The 19,767-nt window shown below is 36.7% G+C and overlaps 1 protein-coding gene across 1 annotated transcript in view; it reads right to left on the bottom strand.

The window, feature by feature from the left end:
* unc5db (unc-5 netrin receptor Db) overlaps nt 1–1,967 on the bottom strand; it is a 133,340-nt gene extending 131,373 nt beyond the window's left edge. Inside the window, exon 1 of the mRNA XM_079475054.1 lies at nt 1,691–1,967. Coding sequence (XP_079331180.1) covers nt 1,691–1,769 — 79 coding nt within the window. The 5' untranslated portion in view covers nt 1,770–1,967. The remainder of the gene's footprint in view (nt 1–1,690) is intronic.
* Nucleotides 1,968–19,767: the final 17,800 nt, after the last annotated feature.

Genomic DNA, 19,767 nt, shown 5'->3' on the forward strand with positions numbered 1-19,767 from the left:
CTCTGTGGCTTCCAGACTGGCTGCGTTTTCTCGCACACTGATCTACTGGCAGAGTTTGGCCACTAAAATGAACTACTCTTTTTTTTCCCTGATTCCAAAATTGATCCTAATCTCCATTATACATTTATGGAACAACTTTAAATTGATTTACTTAAAAGCAAATGAACAATTAGACCCTTAAAGATCTTGGAGAACAGTGAAAAATAAAGTGCCTAGCGGTAAGTGGTTACTGTATAGATTTCATTCTCTGCTAGAGTAAGTTCTTGATGGTTGATTAAAGCCTACATATTGCTGTACTGCATGAATAAAATAAAGGTAATAAGAGGGAGAGCAAAAGTGTCAAGCGTTGCTGCTCTTTAACAAGATCTAGCTGAAACCAATTCAGTATTTGTAAAAAACAACAAAGACGACATAATATTTATATATTATATTGAAGTTACATTTTATATTTTCCAGATGCATGCACCACAGGTTTTAAAAGTCCTTAATTTACAATTATGGCTAAGCAGAAAAAAAAACAGAAAAGGATTGCGTGCAGTTTTGTGGATGCTTGAGTGGATGTATTGACAGCCCTTCCAAAGCTTCACAAAGGCCCCACTGGGCTTGCTTGAGAACATCTTAGATCCCAACCCTTTATGTTCATGATCCACACTTCAACAATCTGACAAGATATCCCACAAAAAAACAGCAGGCTTCCAAGACTTAGTTACGCCTCACCTTTTGAACAGATAACACTTAACGTGGGTCAACCCAACTGAGATGGAAAAGCAATCGGTTAGTAACAGTAACAGAAAGTATGCCTAACTTCCTGTCTTTTAAGCCTTCCATATTTCACAAATATGTTTTTGTGCACATATATAACTGTAAAGCGGGATAAACGCACACCCTGTCCATGCTTTCCAATACATTAATGATATCAATAAAACGGTAATATTTATAATTGTTATATTAACCATTTTTCTTCCTATTACAAAATGATAGAATATCTGTAAAACCACCTCAACGCAATTGCCATCACATAGCTTTATAGTCCGCTAACTGCTTCATACTCCTCACGGATCAATACCGCAGCATGTAGGCTACTGTACCTTCTTGAACGGCTCGAAGTTCATTTAAATGCCTTACACAATAATGCCATTTGCTGTGTGAAAGTTTTAAGAATAAATGAGTTAAAATGAGTTCATTTTACACATTAAAGAAGGAGTAAACGAATAGGTTAATCGCATTAGAAATATCAGTAATATCTGTTGAATGCAGCCTTTCTGTGCACTTACTGAATTCGGCTCTATCTCCTCAGTAAGTTACTCCCTCGTTTTGAAACCAAACCTGGCATGGTACGTCCTAAAACTACTAATAAACGAAATAACCACTGCTTAAGGAATTTAACGTTAACTTTATCCCTTCCGTACCATATTAGTCAGCAGATTCCATACCTCCAAACATCCGTCAAAAAAGGCATGAACTGTTAAAACTAATACGCTGTTTCGATACCTTGCGAGTTATATTGAGCACCGAATGACTTTGTCTTTAAACTGACGTTTATACCGCGTATCATTCACAGGTGATATAACTTGCCTTGCGCACTTTCGCGTAACTAACGCGGGAAATAAACAGGTCTCGTGAGATGCTTGACACAATAAAAGTAGAACCCGTGTCACCGTGTCATTCACGTTTTCCCAGCAGTTCTTACCTCGACCGTCAGTGTCCGTTACGCAGAGAACGAGAACCAGGATGATCCCCAAAGAACGCTGGCGACCGGTATTTCCCATCCTGCTTCTCACGCGCGCTTTGAGGAGATTAATTCCTCCAGACTGTGGCGGCAGGTTCGTTGTTTGTGTTCTGTGACACTGCAGGGGTCTGACTTCATTGTGAAAGATCAGCAGTTGGCATTCCGTTGCCCCGGACTTCGGAGACGCGAGCGAGGAGTTGCGCTGTTCTTGTGCACTTCGTTCGTTGTAGCCAGACTTTCAGGTGCCACACGTTTACAAGCCGCACCGACCAATAGTGCGCCGCGGTGGGCGGGGCCGAAATCTCCATACAGCTTCAGCAACACATCAGCTGTGTAGGAGAGTCAGAGCTTCTACACTGACACGATATGGTATTGCCGTACTGTGCAGTATGAGTTCGCCGAACATGCTAAATAAAATATCTTCTTATGCTTTAAGAGAGGACCTGGTCATATACAACTGGACACCTCTTGGTCATAATTTACATTTCATGTAAAATAGGTCTAAGCAATAGTTCACCAAAAAATGAAATTATGTGATCGTTTACTCACCCTTGTTTCAAACCTGTATTAATTACTTTGTTCTGATGAACACAGATAAATATATTTGGAGGGGTGTCAGTAACAAAACAGTTAAACCCCATTGACTCCCATAGCATTTATTTCCATTGACTCCCATAGTATTTATTTCCACTACTATGGCAGCAAATGGGGAATGAGATCTGTTTGGTTACTGACATTCCTCCAAATAGCTTTATCTGTATCCGGAAATGTATACAGGTTTGGAACATTATATAGCAAATGATGACAGAATTTCAATTTTTGGGTTTATTATCCCTTTAATGAAATCATTTTACATATTGTCTAAATATGTGTTTGTTTGTTTATTTGTTTGTTTGTAATTCCTTTTCTTACCATGCTATATACACAACCAAACAGTTCTTTATGAAACTGCCTAAATGTGTAGGAGATGTTTATTTGTAGATACACCTATAGCATTACAGTAGAATAGCCCCTATAATGGAGCAGCATGCACACATGGACTCATGGTATAGATCCGCTAGAATGTAATATTCTTCCCTTTAGTTTAGAGAGATGTACTCAGTAAGGAACAATTTCCATATTCAGCAGACATAAATGATGCACCTGAGGGGACAATAATACATTTGAGAAAGCAATTCAGATGTATTATGTGAATAACCTTTCACAGTGGGTGGCGTTTAGGAACACAGCCTTTTCCTCTAAACTGAGTTATGCAAAAAAGAAATACACATTGTTTGCTTTCAACCAGAGGCAAACAACATTACAAAGTTTGACGAAAAAAACGACTTCATGATCTGTGAAAGGTTATTTATTGTCATGCTTCAGCATACATTTATTTTCAGAGGAAGGAGGTTTGTATAAAAAGTAAAGTTTCAAATACTGCAGACATGTTTATTTTTCCTCGAATTAATATAATTTCTTGTTTTAAATTAATTAAAAACAAAATGTAATATCATGGCTTGATGTGGAACCTTATCTTGGCAAATGCTTTGAATAAAAGCATCTGCTGATTAAATGTAAATGATCCAGAACCAAGCTCCGGGTCAATTCCCTGAACAAATCATGAGAAAGTCAAGCTAAGTCAAATCAAGATTTCAAAAGTTGTTTATTAATAGTCTAGTTAGGATTCGCATGCATATTGTTTGTGATAGGTTTAGCAAAAATCTGGTTAAAAAACTACTGTCACAAAGATTTGTGGTAATTGTAAAAACTGTTGTGTTACTTTTACCTGAATCCTTTGAAAATTATTTAGGACATTGCTAATCCTGAATCTCAATTAATTGTTACAGAAATGATCAATTACAGGAGGTTCTGGAATATCTTTGTTTGTCTCATCTTTTTCAGAAAGCTTAAATTTGAGTTGAGTTCTATTCACCAATTGTATCAAATTTAAAATATGAAAGTATCGCTTCCAAGAACATAAAATGGAGAAGAATGGTGCTGAAGAACTATAGCAAGCTTGGCTGTGCTTAGAGGGGTTGCAGGGGTCATTTTCTATCATTATCTTGATACCACTGAAGATGTAAATATACGAATCAGCCCGCGGGCCCTGAAGTAGCTCTCAGAGCAGCTCTTTCAGCAACAAATTGAATCACTAAGAACTTTTAGAAAGATAGATTTTCTCATTTGCTATACAGAAGTTCTAGGTAGTCTACTTTGCTACCACTTGCAATAGCTCTAACTAAAAATACAATAGGAAATACAAAATGGAAATTAATCAAATGAGCCATGGTCAATGTATTCGAAAAATTTCATGAGCGATGAGCCACTGAGTCTTCTCTTGCATCAAATACAGCTAGGAAGCTGAATATAAAGTTACTGACACCATGATTGCACCATGAACAGAGAGAGCTCACAGGTCTAGAGTTTTGCCACAGAGATTCTCCAAACGGTATGTCCTTCAGAGAAGTCTAGTCTTTGAGGCTGGTTTCAGAGACTTAAGGCTAGTCCCAGGGATGTTGCTGTGATGAAACTTTCGCACAGGTTAATCGACGTGTTAAAACACTGGTTGTACCAGTGACAACAAGTGTGGGTGGGTTCTCTATGGGGTGGTCGAGGATGCGGCCCTGCGTGACGCATTTTACTTTAAGTTTTTAAATAGCGCCAATTCGGGAACGACAATTGCTTGAATTAATGGTGGGTTCAATATTATCTTTCTTAGCAAAAACACACAAACCTAGAATACGAAAAGAAAACGTTTATGTTAAATAAATGGCAAAGCACCGGCTTTTGAAAATTAGAACAAAAAGAAAATTCTTAAAAAACGTAATCGGCTCTTGATAACAGTGCTTACATATTCTACTACATGTTATTTGCCAGAAAAGCATCTACCATTGTCTTGTCAATCAGCACTTTAATCTCCTCAGACTCCTGCTGCTGATCTTTTTTGCGACACTTGTTTCCCCTTACACTAAATGCAGCAGCCGCGTTCAGATGTCTGGTTTTTAACTAAACTAAGTGCTTTATTACTATAAAGATTAAAAATGACGGAGGGGATGAATGTGTTACCTGTCTTAACTGAATATAACTTGCCCAGAAATGTCTTAAAATATATCTGTGTCATTGTTTTGTTTCGAGCTGCACACCAGTAATGTTTTCTTCTAAGGCATTTTTATAAAAGCGACATAAATATCTAAATTCAGCTAAGGCTAAGTACTGGTTTAAGCCAAGCTGTGTCTGTGGAACCGGGCCTGGGTCTCTTAAGTGGGCCTGAACTTGTTCTGTGGTTAACCTCCTCAAGGTAAATAAATGGAGTAATCGACTTGCAGCTGGCAGAGCAGAACAATGGAATGAGTATCTGGCATCTGAGCCTTTGCTCTGAGCTCAGGAGGCAAAGCAATAGTCAGCACTTAAAGGTAATCCAAGAAGGCATCAGTGTCTGCCTTCATTTTGATTTCTCTGTAGCTTTTGTAAGGTCTGACTGGACTTTAGAATTGTTTACACTGTGATTCTTTATTTCTCTAAATAAAATAGATTTTAGCATATATTTCACATTTGACTATGTAGGTCTACATGTTCACAAATAATTCCAGCCAATATGTTATGTTGTTATAACTGTTATAACCAAACAGTTCTTGGATCCCACTGAAAAGAAAATTACTTTTGTTCTGTTGAACAAAAAATATATTTAGAAGCATACAAATCTGGGGGACTTTTGACTACCATGTCACTTTTCCTATGGTTGTGCATAACCAAACAAAAAAATTTATTCAGGTTTGAAACAACTGGAGATCATTTTTGAGTGAGCTATCCGAATAATTGGCATATAAAGCCATGTATATCAGTTCATTTGATAAGCTGTATGTGCATGGAATTGTTGGTAGTGGCTTGCTTGGTTGCCTGCTAACAATAGAGCAGGATACGATGTCTGAGATTATGAGTTCAGTGATGCTATTCTGAGGATATTATTTCAGATAAACGCCCCTGGATATATACTGTATTGTGTGTCCAACATATTGGAGCTCACTGAGAGAAGAAATGGGTTTTACACGCGCCATATGGTTTGAAATGGAGAAAGCATATTTCGATATGGTCAACAGAAAAAGGACATTCAGAAGCTTTACAATAATGAAGATACCGTACCTAATTGCAATACTATATAATACACAAGACAAGAGACGATTTGATTACAGAATTGTCAATCTTTTCCCAGAAATACATATTTTTTATTATCTGTCCCAGTGACCAAGTTCCAGTTTTTAGCAGAGGATGAAAGGTCCATTTTAATTCCACAATTTGTCGTTTGTACCACACACTTTCCTCATCTTATTTTGGTATGGAAATCTGTTCAATTACCTACATAAAGTCATGATTATCTTTTTTATGTAATGAATTATAAAAACCTAACTGTGTATGGTTATGGATAAAAATGCAAACAATTAATGGTCCAATGTATGAAATCTAGCGGCATCTACCATTGAGATTGTGAATTGCAACCAATGTCTCACTCCACCGCCCCCCCCTCACTTCTGAAGCACTACTGTGTGCTCTGTAGATCATTTTGTCCATTTAGGGCTACTGTATAAACAACATGTTAAATTCCAAGTAAGGGGTCCTGCGGTATATGTAGATATATAATAGCTCATTCTAATGTAATAAAAACATAACACCTCATTATGTAAGAAACCTCTGAAAAAATGTATCCTCCAAAAAATGACACACCTTTACACTTTTAAAGGACCCAAAGTAATAAATTCTTAAGCTTTTCAGTATTAAAATATTTTTTACGGCTCTGTTCTGATGAGAAATAGATTGTCAACAAGAATTGAATCTAAGTGTCAACAATGTTCTTGTACTTCTCTCTTCCATATTGACAGCTCAGCCCTGTATCATCACAAACATTTTGAAAAGCTTGAAACTGTGATTTCACATATATACTGACATCCAGTTCAGATAGGATTGATTAAGGTTGAGTTGTGCTTGGAGCTCTTTTTATCTGATCACAGCCTGCACATGTTTCATCTGCAGATTTAAACTTTTTTTGATGACCTATGGCATGCAATTTCACACAGTGGAATAATTTTGCTCTTAGCTTCTGTGCCATCCTGCAATCTTTCTCCAGGTTCTCTGGCATACTGTACATCACCTTTACACCGTTCTGAAAAGGTCAATTAATGCTGCAACTTTTTATCTCTGTGTGTCATATACTTATGATATTAATAATCCATTTATGATGTAAAATGTGTCGTCCTGTATGTGGAATAGGTTGCTTAAGGTCAAGACAGATTAACACTAGATTTTATTTTAAATGCAAAAACTATGAACATGCATATTTTTACAAACATTGTGTGTCTTGACATGTTACTGTATGTAGATGCTGTACATGATATTTGGTCTATTATTCTGTAAGAAATACTCTTTGTGAACTTCGTGGGAGACCAGTGTACAAGCAAAGTTATGTTGGCTATGTTAAATGAATTCCCTTCTCAGTGCCAAGTGGGCGACATATAATGATTTTTTTTGTTATAGGCTAATGACTAATGTTAGCTTTCATTACAAAAATACAGGGCTGTCACAAATGATGACCACTGAAAGATATATCAATGGTTTGAAATAATATGATGAAGTGTGATAGGGACATAGCGTCTGTTGGACCAGCTGCCACTGGGACTTGATCAGACCTCCAGTCAATTATTCAGCACACAGCATGTTCACAAAGAGTTTAGCATAAACTGGGAGACTGTTGACTCTCAGCAGGGGAGCCAGTGAAGTGTTTCTAAGAAATTAAAACCACCAGAAAAATCAGAGGGTAATCAGGGCCATGTTATGAATCTGTTTGAGATTCACAGATATAAGCATTATCAACTTCTCTCTCATTGCTACACATAGAGAATTTACAGGCAGAATGAATGGTCTCAGACTCAAACAGGTCGCCCACGAACCACCCACACTCCTTTCACTAATGGGTTGGTGCATTTTGCACACAAAAATGGCATTCATAGCTGAAATCGACAATTTTTGTATGACTTACTGTAGTATGACTAACTTTTACAATTAGAATACAGTACACAGGTTTGTATTCATCCAATGTGATTATTTCACTTAAAGGGGTTACCCAATAAAAAAGAATAGTCATTTAAGTCAATGGAGTCTAATGTTGCTTGGTTACCAACGTTCTTCAAAATATCTTCTTTCGTGTTCTGCAGACGAAATAAAGTCAATTACAGGTTTGGAATAACAGTTACTTATGGTACCTAAAGCTGGTGTACAGAACTCTTTCCACAAACCTAAATTAGCACAAGATTGTACACACAGACTGTTAGTATGTAAATTAAGCTAGTAATTCTGCCGGAGGCCTCACTTGGAATCCTGTTCAGCTTTGCATATAATTATCAATCATGATATTAGCTCTTTGTAGTGCTGTGTGTTCCATCTCTCACCCGGTGGAGGAGACACTGGGCCAGATCAACCTTTGAGATTTATTGCCTGAGATATTAATTTGTCTTAATCAAGGACAAGGCTATCCAAAGGAGCCGTAGACCTTCACTCATACCAGTCATCAGTCTGGCTCCCTTTCCATGCAAATAAATCAATCAATGAATCAATGGGCTGCGAAAGAGTCACTACAGCAAAAAATAAAAGGCCCTACAACAGTCAGACAGCTCACCATATGCTGCACTTTATCTAGGACATGATATTGATTTATCACATGGGTGCACACCAACACAACCTTAAACAAATAAAAATGAACAATTAGGGCAAAAAGGACACATCATTTAAATGCAAGGAATTTAGTGTACAATTTGTAAAAAATCTTAAAATTTGACTCCTTTAAGATTCAAGTTGAAGCTGCTCTTTTACAATGAAAGTAAATGTTGACAATGCTTTTAAAATCCCAATGAAAGTAGTCTCTCGTGATATGCATTTATTTATTTTAAGTCATCCTAAGCCACGCAATATTGTAACGAATGGTAGGCGAGGCAGTGTATCCAAATGCAGTAAAGATTTGTTAAGACAAAACAAAAAAAGTTCACAAACACAGGGGAAACACGGAATGGGATAATGACAAATATAGCCTAATGTGAAGGAATAACTAACATTCACGTTTAGTTAGTGAGCTTAGTTTGTGAACATTTCCATATGCTCTGCATTTAATGTAATTGATGTGTAGGACAAATATTTGAGAAATGAAAGTCTTTTGTATGGCTACGATTATAGTTGACTTTAAATAAAATAGTCATGTTTGGTTGAATTAGGCTAAAATCTTCAGTCTTTTGCAACATCTCGCACAAGAGTGCCGCGTTTTTAGAAAAACTTCAACTTATACGCGCAGTTCAGCTCATCAATGTCGGTTACACAATAGCAACCAATCAGAAGACACTGAAGGCGGGGCTAGCTGTGACTTCTGTAATCAAAAGGGCATCTTGAGTCCATTGGATTCTGTGCTGCGCTTTTTTAGTCTTGCATTTTTGGACGCCAAGCCGCATTCTGTGTGAACACTCCCTTGTATCTACCACGGATCTGTATCTTTTGTAGCAAAAACCATCGGAACGCTTTTTTATTGAGATAAACTCTCTGGCAAATCACAAAAGGCTTGTGCCGAAGATCTAACCAACAGTATATGGAAGACTTAGAACATCGAAACAGTGTCTCAGATTAAATTTTTCCCAGAAGAAAAGTGCTAAATCAGTACTTAAGGACGATGAATGGGGACGTGCAAGCACAATGAAGGTGGTCTATTCGAAAACAGAAAGAAAAAGCCCCCAAAGACAAACTCGATATTTTCAGAGGTTATTAAAGACAGGGAACACGTCCAGGAACGGCATGGAAACAGAAAAGACTCCGTAATCGGCCTGGAGATCATGTCAGTGTGTTTTATCAGCCTGACTGCTCTGTGAATCAGCCATTGTGCCTCTGCTTAGGTGATAAATACACAAGCAAGGGGTCTAACATACAAGATAGGGCTCATTGTTAGGGGAGCTCAGCCTGTATTTCACTGGGCAAGTTTTGCTTGTGATGGATGAGGTGGGCCTAAGCCATATTTCTCACACTGTCTTGTACCTGGCACGGGGGTTGAAGCTGAGGGAACATAGGGTATTCTGGGACAGAATGTCAAATGAACCTTTGCGATCAGTAAAGTTCATTCTGTAGATGCCAACAAAAAGAAAGTAATCAATACAAACAACTAGTGTTATATAATTTGACATTAACTGTATCAACCGATCAGAATCAAAATGAATAGGGTGCAAGACAGTATTTACTAACAGGGAGTTTGTACAAAAAAAGTGTAACTTTGTTCACTGTAAAATACATTCTTCAATCCCATCTTAAAGGGACAGTTCACCAAATAAAGAAAATACTGTCATTAATTATTTGCCTTCATGTCATTTAAAACATGTGTATGAGTCTTCAAATAGGGTTTCACAAAAAAGTTTTTTTTAGAAATGTTTCAGTGGTTTTGCGTCCATACAATGGAAGTCTATGGGGGCCAGTGTTCAGTTTCCAACGTTCTTCAAAATATATGTTGTTTTCTGCAAAAGAAAGAAAGTCATACAGGTATAGTATAGGTGGGGGGGTTAATGATGAAAGCATTTAAATTGTCCAGTTTGTTTTGTTGTTTCACATTCATTCTATTCTGATGTTCCAAAATACAGAACTCATCGTTCTTCCTCAATCTGAATTGAACTGAATTAGGTATACGTTTGCCTTCACTGAAACCCTCAGAGGAAAAAAAAGGAATGTGGTTTGAATGGATGGAACAGTTTTACAAATTAAGTGTGTTTTTTAGGTGTGTCATAAAGCTCGGAGGGGTATTCGCTACCCTCAGGCTGTCTTTGATGAGCGTGCGAGCGAGCCGGAATCCTGCAGTGTTGTTGAACAGCAGTTCATGCATTAACCATCTCCTGATGAGCATGTGAAGGCGGCACCGCTGCTTCTAAACCCTATACGGCTGTTACGTTTTATTTCCTCATAACTACGAAGTTCATTCACTCCTGGAAGAAGCAATTCAAATATGAAACCCTTCTGTGGCCTTCACAGGTTTTCTTTCCTTGAATGCCGTAGAAAGTAAATGTTCGCTAGAATAGGTTTTTGGACTTGTAAAGCAAGGAATGGCTTACAAGGTCAGCTTTTCTTTAAGAGAAAACATCATCAAATATTGGATTGCTCTAGATCTTCTCAATTTAAACAGTTTGATGCAAGGTTATTTTAGTTTACTAAAATTTTTATTTAGAAAACATTTCTGTTCATTGAAATCAAATCAAATAATGACCTAAAATATTTTGGGAAAAACTAAGGAAATCTTTTAATGTTGCCTCAAAAATAAACAGAATAAGTTTAAAGCACTCAAATAATAATAATAAACAAAAACTATAATAAAAATGTATAAATCTTATAAAGCAACAAAAATATAAACAAATAAATTATAAAACGACAAAAGCGTACACCAAAATTGCTAAATAAAACCAAAATCAAAACTATAATAACTATGGTTTGATGTACTATGTCAACATACTCAAAAAGTCCTCTGTGCTTTGTGATGTAACAGTATGAATGTATTTACATGTGAACATCTATTCAGTGTCTTTTACCTCTTAAAGTTACATTAGCCAAAAAAAATATTAATTTGAGCGGGAGGGTGGAAAGTGGTCCTGTCAAACAAACATTTTATAAAATATTTTTTCGTGCATTCACTCTCATGTCATTCCAAACCTTTATGACTTTCCTCTTCATTCTGCAAAAGAAGATTTGAGTTCTGTTTTATGGACACAAAAGACATTTCTCAAATATCTCCTTTAGTGTTCCACGGAAGAGTCATATACAGGTTTCAAATGACGTAAGAGTGAATAAATGATGGCAGGATGTTGTATAGATGAAGATGTAACAGCAGTGATGTGACTTTACCTTGAAGGCCATTCGCTGCATCAAGAACAACAAGCTTGAGATTCTGAAGATAGTCCAAGGTGATTTTGCATCACACCTGCACTTTATTCTTTCTCTCCCTTTCTCTCACGCGCCATATATTTGTGCAAATTAATTTCTTAATAAGGCACAATAAGTTTTACAGCAAATAGTGTCTAACTAGAAGGAGTCACCCCCTCACAGCACTTTGATTGGCAATCATGATAATTTTTTTTATTACCGCATGCTCAAGGGATGGTTTAAATCTTGACTTTGGCACCAACACGACAACTGCTTGTGTACTTAAAAAGAAAAATAGCATCTCTGCACCGTCCTACGGAGGCCTTTACAACAGCTGCCGGAGAGGCACGTGAGCAATGGCTTTGGGACCTAGCCATCCATCACCATCCTTTTCCCCTCCCTTTTTTATTTCCTTTTTTTTTTCTCTTTCATAAGAGAATTCATCAGGCAGGTTTGGCCCGAGGTCACTGTCTCATGCAGGTAATCTCAGCTGGGCTGCAGCACGGTGGTGCTGGGTCAGGACTTTACAGCATCTTTGCTCATATTGTTGACCTGGATGGAGAAAAAGGAATGTTCATGCAAAGGTTTACTCCCTTTTGGGAGCACAGGAGAACGGTGTCTCAAATGCTGGTGTAGAATACTAATCGTTGTGTCCTTTTTTGTATTTTTGCCTATGGATAATATTATACAGTATAGAAAGTTTATGCCTTTGATAACATACTAATCTCACATCGAGGCCCTTAAAAGCCTTTTTTATCTCCGTCAAATTTTTATTAATTCCGTCAGATTTACACGATGATAGTTTTTTTCTGTGCTGTATTGTAAAAAATTGGATTGTTCTAACATTTCCTTTATCTGAAAGGGTCATACAGTGATGTATCTCTACATGTAGGGTGTTCTGTGATCATCTCTTGATCACATGATATGAATTCACCCTTGGAACAGAGCGAAATGCTATTTTTTCCTTATGAGCTTGTGCTCACGGTCTGCCAAGTCAATAGAGCAAAGTCTTGTGTGGCATTCTGCCCCACCCCCTTTTGAAATAGTTTGGTCAAACAGGAAGTCCCTCAAACGAATGGCATTGGCTTAGCTACACTGTAACTTGACGTGTCAGTATTAGAAATACCACGACAAAAAAGTGTCAGATCTCTCACTCAAACATACAGCAAAGTCACAGTTTTTAAAATTTTCAGGACAAACTCCTTACTTGTTGCCACAACACATTAATCAGAAAGTCATCCAACATGGAAAAAATGAGAGAATTCACCTATAAGCATGACAAATTGTTATGTGTTCTTCCATCCAATTATGAGTTTTCTGGCTTCATCTCTGGTTCTTGCTCATTAGAGCAGATGTGTCTCTCTTCTACTATCTTTTATAATGTGATACCCTGGTAGCAGAAGTCATTGTTCTCTTCTCTCCTCGGTACTCTATAAACAGATGACTGATTGCCAATCACAACGCAATGTCAATGATAGAGATTGTCAATGTCAAACAGAAACAACACATCTGTTACTCATCAACCCAAAGATAGAATGAGAGGGACTCATCCCGCTTTATCAGATGCCACAAACTTTATCTTGAGATGATGAAATAGTGGTTCACTCTCTAAATGTCTGACCTACAAATGGAAACAATTCATAGATGGCAGGTGAGATTACTGAATGCGTTGTTGTGACGTACTTACACAAGCAAATACACAAGGCCATTCTCTAAGAGCATTCAATAAAGCACCAGCATAGTTTGCAGGCCTAAGTTGACTTAGTGTCATCCTTTGTATCTCATTTAGATTTTATACTATAAATCCAAAAGGTTGTATATGTGAATGCAAAGAGAATGTTTAGTGAAGCAGGATGAATATTCGGATAACCAGACACCAGATTGTCTCTTTCCCACAGGCGATGTCTGCCAGGTGCTAAAGCTGAAGATTCAAGTTATAATCAAACTATAATCACATGATCGAATCGTCTTCCTGTGTTCTTGCATTTCCTTTTTCTTGCATGCACACCTATTTAGATAGAAATACATATCAAGTCAAGTGACATCTAGTGAATTCACTACCTGACTATGACAGGCCATTGCACACAGTCATCTACAAAATAGATGTTTTGAACTTTTCACAATTTATTATGATAATTAATAACTAATTTAACAAAAACAGGCATACTGATAAAAAATATAGGTTCAATTTGCTTTGGATAGAAGTATCTGCCAAATGTATGAGTGGAAATGTAAATTTAACACAGACACTAAATCAAGAAAGTTTTTATCAATTGGCTTGCAATAACTTGTAAAGAAATCCATGGATCTTTAAACAGTACTATGCACTATTTGTTATACTCGTGTACACAGCGAATACATATTGTATATACATTTATATTATTTATTGTCTGCCTTGTTTACGCAGTCAGGTCAACAGAGCAGCTACATTTCAATTCCTTTCAAATTCCTTGCAGGAGCAGTGACAGTAACCACTGATATTTCATGGGACACGTCAGTTCCAATTTTTTGTGATAAATTCAACGCGGAATGAAATAAAGTGAATTATTTTTCATGTTTGTTCTAGTGAAAACAACAGAGCCATCAGATGTAAGCAAACTTTTATAGGTGGGGCCCTGCAAGTCAATCATGTAAAGTATTTCAGCAGTGATGACAGAAAGCAGAGAGAAGCTAGACCCACTGTATCTCATTCACTGGGCTGGCGTGCACAAGAGCAGGACACCCACATCCATCAAATCTCCCAATACTGCTTTTTGCAAATAACATCAGGGCAGGCGAATGGGTCTTACAGTATGACTCAAGAGGACAATTTATGCCCACACAGTGAATCCTACCAGGAAGTATTTGGACACATTTGAAAATGTCACTGCATTAGATAATAAAATACTAAGCGGCATCTACAAGACCTTTTCTTAGTCATTTCTGCAACTATATTTAACCGATTGAAGCCAAAATGGTTTGTATTATGTCTCAAGTCAGTTTTTTGTTATGTTTACAATAGTGAGCAAAAGTTAAACCATCAAAATATGTGCAACAAAATGGAGAAGACACTTTATTTGAGGTATTTATTGAACAAAATTATTTGTCACAGAGGCAAACAGCATATCTGGGCAATATGGGTTTTAGTGAAAAATGCAAACAAAAACAGAAAAGCTTGTGAATATACTACACTTTATCTGTTATAAATATTTGTTGATCCTCTTGTGTAATGTTTTGTGGATGTTGAATGTTTTGGGACTTGAAACAAAACTGTAAGCTTTGCTAATGCATTGCAGTTTTTTTGTCAAGCCTCCTTAAAGGTCCAATGTGCAATATTTTGGATGATCTATGGACAATAATGCAATATATATATATATATACATAACTATATATTCAGAGGTGTATAAAGACATTACAATATGAAGCGTTAGTTTTTATTACCTTAGAATGAGCGATTTGTGTCTACAGACGTCCTCTTGCATGGAATCCACCATGTTGTTTCTACAGTAGCCCTAAACGGACAAACTGCTCTAAGTTTTTAATGTGTTTTTACTAATACACTTCCATAAAACACTAATATGTTAGTTTGCCAAAGTTTGACACAAATTTAGGCTGGGTGCTCTTGTAGATCATTTGTTGTATTTTATTAGCTAATACAAAAACACACAAACATTTTTAGTTTGGCTTTAAGTGTCGGACTTTGTGGACCGTTGTAGTTTCAATCACTTTTACTGTATATTTAATCATTTACAATATATTGAATCTCAGATAAAGGATCCCCATATTTGTACAAAGATAACATCAAGCTGGAATTGATCTTCTGTGTTTTAAATCCAGACAGCTGTAAAATATGTTTTTTGATCATCTCATTCCCAGTTTCAGCACTGTCATGGGATAGCCTACAGCTCCAAGAATGGAGCATCATAAAACAATAAGACGCCCACCCAAGGTCTTGAATTTATGAATTGTAGGATCATTACTGAGTCAACCTCAGCAAACTAAACCAGAAAAGAATCAAGGTTTCACATCAACTTCTTCAAGGGTCATATCATGGCACAGTGATTTCAGTACCAAAAGTACTGCAGGCTTTATCACTGTCCGTTGTGCTTAGCATTTATATTTTCATCCTATCAAACAATATTTAAATCCTATGAACTGCAACAACCCGCTTCATGTGCTTTTTGTGTAAAGTGTCATCATTTGTACATCACATAACAACTGTCAACCAAAGGTGCATTTCAACTGACAAATGATGCTAATTTGAGGTGACGCGACAGTTTTAGAATGTTTACGGAGGGATACACACGTGTATTTGCGAGGAGGTGCACGCGACTGTCGCCCTGACATTGACAAATAGGACTAATCTACAACGGGGCTATTATTTACATATTTATGGTTCGACTTTGTCTCGCTATTTCTTCAGGATTAAATGAGCTTCCATTATACACTACGGTTTCGGTGGGGAGAGCATTAATAAAATAAGGCTTTGTATTGAGTCTGGAGTCCTGATTACTCCCGTTGTGTGCATTATTTATCACCTGTCACTGTGTTGAATGCAAATCTTCAATGAACCTGGCTTTGCCTACAGCACCGGGTTTTTTTGGGGGGGTAACACAAAAACAGATATGATACAGTTGCACAAGATCAGCACTATTTCCTCAGACTACACCTCCACAGCAATCATATAACATGCACACATGTACAGTATGTGCGACGTATTTAAAATGAAACAATGATTTCATTTTATTGCTTTCTGTGTTTCATTTTTGTGTTTCTTTGTGTCATACCTTATTAAAGCAGAAGTGTCTTCCTTCCCAGCGTGGTACGGAGTAAAAGGCTTTGATAATGAGGATTAGTTTGTATCATTGGTGGCACGTCTGCTGACTGAGAGAGCGCCAAACAGCTCCTCGGGGACAATGTTCAGTCTGTCTTACACAAAGTGATAAAACAACAAGAGGAGGATATAATCTGACAGACCCTCACAGAGATTCAACACTAACATAATGTGCCAAACAAACAGTTGCTGTAGGAACTCGCGGATGTGCAGCAATCACGTGAAAACAAAGACCATACAGTTTGAACAGCAGTTTGAGTTTGATAAATGAATGGTGTGGTTAATTTTGGTATAGGACTATTACATTTACACTATTCATCTTCGGTATAATAGCATCAAATGCGGCCAAAGAAAAGTGTTCGAACATAATTTTAAATGCTACTGTTCATAAATAATGTCTGTAACTGACTGTTCTTTGAACAAACAAAATAAAACTGCCTCGGGCTAAGACATAGTATGGCATCCAGTATCTGACAGCAACAGAAGTTGTGTTTTTCTAGTCTGTTTATAGCCTCCTGCACATATAGAAAAATGTGATCCTCCTCATGACATGAGGTAAAGCTGCTCTTTTTGTTGTATATCATTATTTGGGTTTTACTCTTCTCACCTGAACAGCAGATACGGATCATATTTGGAGCAAAGTAATAGGGAACCTGCTGAGGTGTTCAAACAAAGTTTAATCTCCATTATTGTTACAGTAATTCATTGATCACAAAAGAAGATATTTTGAAGAACATTGGTAACCAAACGACATTGGACCCCATTGACTTCCTTTGAAAACACAAAACCACTCAGAATATTTCTCAAAACACCGTTTTAGAGTCATATACAGGTTTTTAAGAACATAGAGCCGAATAAATTATACTGTCCCTTTAATCTTGCACAGATAGTCTGAAAAATGTATGTAACAAATGTACAGTTTCATTACCCTTTTGTTAAACAACTCATAATCTATTTCTCTGGTGTGATCACATGCTTACTAAACTAATTAGCTCCATATGTCCAAGATATAATCACGGTCACCAGAATCATTTACTACAGTGCAAAATGTAAAATACAGGTAAAACAACTGTAAAAATGAATACAGAAAACTCCTTCGTATTAATACAGTATATTGTGCCTTATTTTTACGGATTTATTTTAGAGTGTAGCAGACGCTTTTATCCAAAGCGACTTATATAGAGTTCAAGGAGCAATATGCGATATGTCATACAGGAGCAATAATACAATAGGTGCTAATACAAAGTTACTAGTTTCAACAAAAGGCAGAACAATACCTGTTTTTATCTTTTCTTGTTTTTTTTTCGTTTGTACATCAGAACAGACCATAAACCATTAATGACTTTACAGTGAAAGTTGATTTTGGAACAGTAAGACATTACAGATAAACAGATAAAGAACAAGCTTTCCTCTAAGTTGACTCGAGCATCACACCTCCTATAAAAACAAGCTGTCTATGTAAAGCACACCACTAATTGCATTAAGAGAGCAGTATATAGTTATATAACTGGAAAATATCCCACAGCTCATTATACACTGTTTTGTGGAATAAATGAGGCCATTATGCAGACAAATGACAGCTTTCAGCATTCAAGAGAGGTGAGATGCTGTAAACCTATTCTGAAAATGTCTTTGATTATTCTTTGAGTCTTCATTCTCTCACTTTGCAAAGACAATGTAAATAATGCTTATAAATATCCTCTCACTTTTTTCACAAATTTATTAATTTTGTTTTTTCATTAAGAAGATACGTTTATCCAAAGTGACTTACAAATGACAGAGCATTTCACATTAAGACAATGACGTTAAATGAAGAAATGTATTGATTTATCTCTATGATTATTGACACATGTCCTGCATTGTCAATGATCAGCGAATTAAGATATGGGTTCTTATCTATAGACTAGCATCGGGTCATTATGTTGATATTCTGATTTGACCATTTTCTGGAGGTAGAACAAAAGTTATATTCAAACCTGGACATTTACAGTTATTACAGCAGATTTATGACAGTTCCATCAACAGACATGCAGCGCTGGACCTGAAGTGCTGGATGCCACTTCGTTGTGAATAGACGCAATACTAATTTGGCATTTGTGAGAACCTGAAGCTATTACATGTATTTGTATATTTTTAGTAAGTGGCTTTCGCACATTAACTTTGACAAGTACTTGACAAATAACACCATTAAGTGGGAAAAATGTCAGTTTCAGGCACTTAATGGTCTAAAAAGAAAAGAAAGGCATGACGTCATCCCGTTTCAACAGCTGAAAATAAAAACAATGAATGAAATGCTGATCAACAGCCTCAAGACTCTGCATTTAATTCAGTCCTAAGTGTTAGCAGCTTCATTAAATATTACATTTAATACGTTTTCACAAAAACAGTAATAACTGCAACTCTGAACTGTGTAATGAACATCAGGGGAAACAGAAGTGCCACTTCCGAACACATTCTTTCTGTTTCATGGGGTGCTGCTATGTCTCATTAAAATGTTTGGTCGCCTTGGAATTATGGAATTTTTTTGTCAAAATTGAGTTGTTCAGATATTCTTATTCTGTGACAATTTATTTACGTTATGTGTTGTTCTCTTTTTACGCTGTGTATATTTTGGGACATTTTTTAGAAAACAAAAAGGTTCAGATGACAAAGTCAACTGAAAGGCAAACACTTTGAAGCTCAATATCTCAAAACTGCTCAGAATACAATACTTTATTTCCAAGTCACCGACTTGTGTGATGTTATGGAATCAGAGTAAGACCAACACAACCTAATGTATTATTACTAGGGTATTTCTATTAATTCAAATAAGTTTTAGGACAATATTTTCTCCCCAGTGACATTTAGGTTTAGAGGTAGATCTACACTGTTGATTTTTTCTTCTTTCTTTCTTTCAATTGGGTATAATTCACATCATATAAATTCGCATGAAATTGCAACTTTATTTTCCCCACGAGATCAGGTTGGTAAGTCACACACTGGCAGCTTGTGATGGATGTCCTATACCAGCATAAACAAAACATACAGTGAAACTCATTCATCATCGGTTTTCTCACAAAAGTGAAAATGATGCAAGGGCTTTAAAGTCATCATGGGAACTTTTTTTAAATGTATGCGCCATCATAATCTTTATTAAAGACTCATAATACACTTCCATCCATCCAATAGATTCCCACAAGGACGAAACCAAGTTCCACCCTTTTGTTTTTTCATTACAGAAGCCGTTTCGCTCAGATATACATCACATAAGAAAAAAACACGACCGCAACTTCAGTGTCATGCTCACTTTTAGCCTTTTTAAAAGAATGCCTGGGATTTTAAATAT

The sequence above is a fragment of the Barbatula barbatula genome, assembly GCF_947034865.1.
Source record: "Barbatula barbatula genome assembly, chromosome: 2".
NCBI classification, from domain to species: Eukaryota; Metazoa; Chordata; class Actinopteri; order Cypriniformes; family Nemacheilidae; genus Barbatula; species Barbatula barbatula.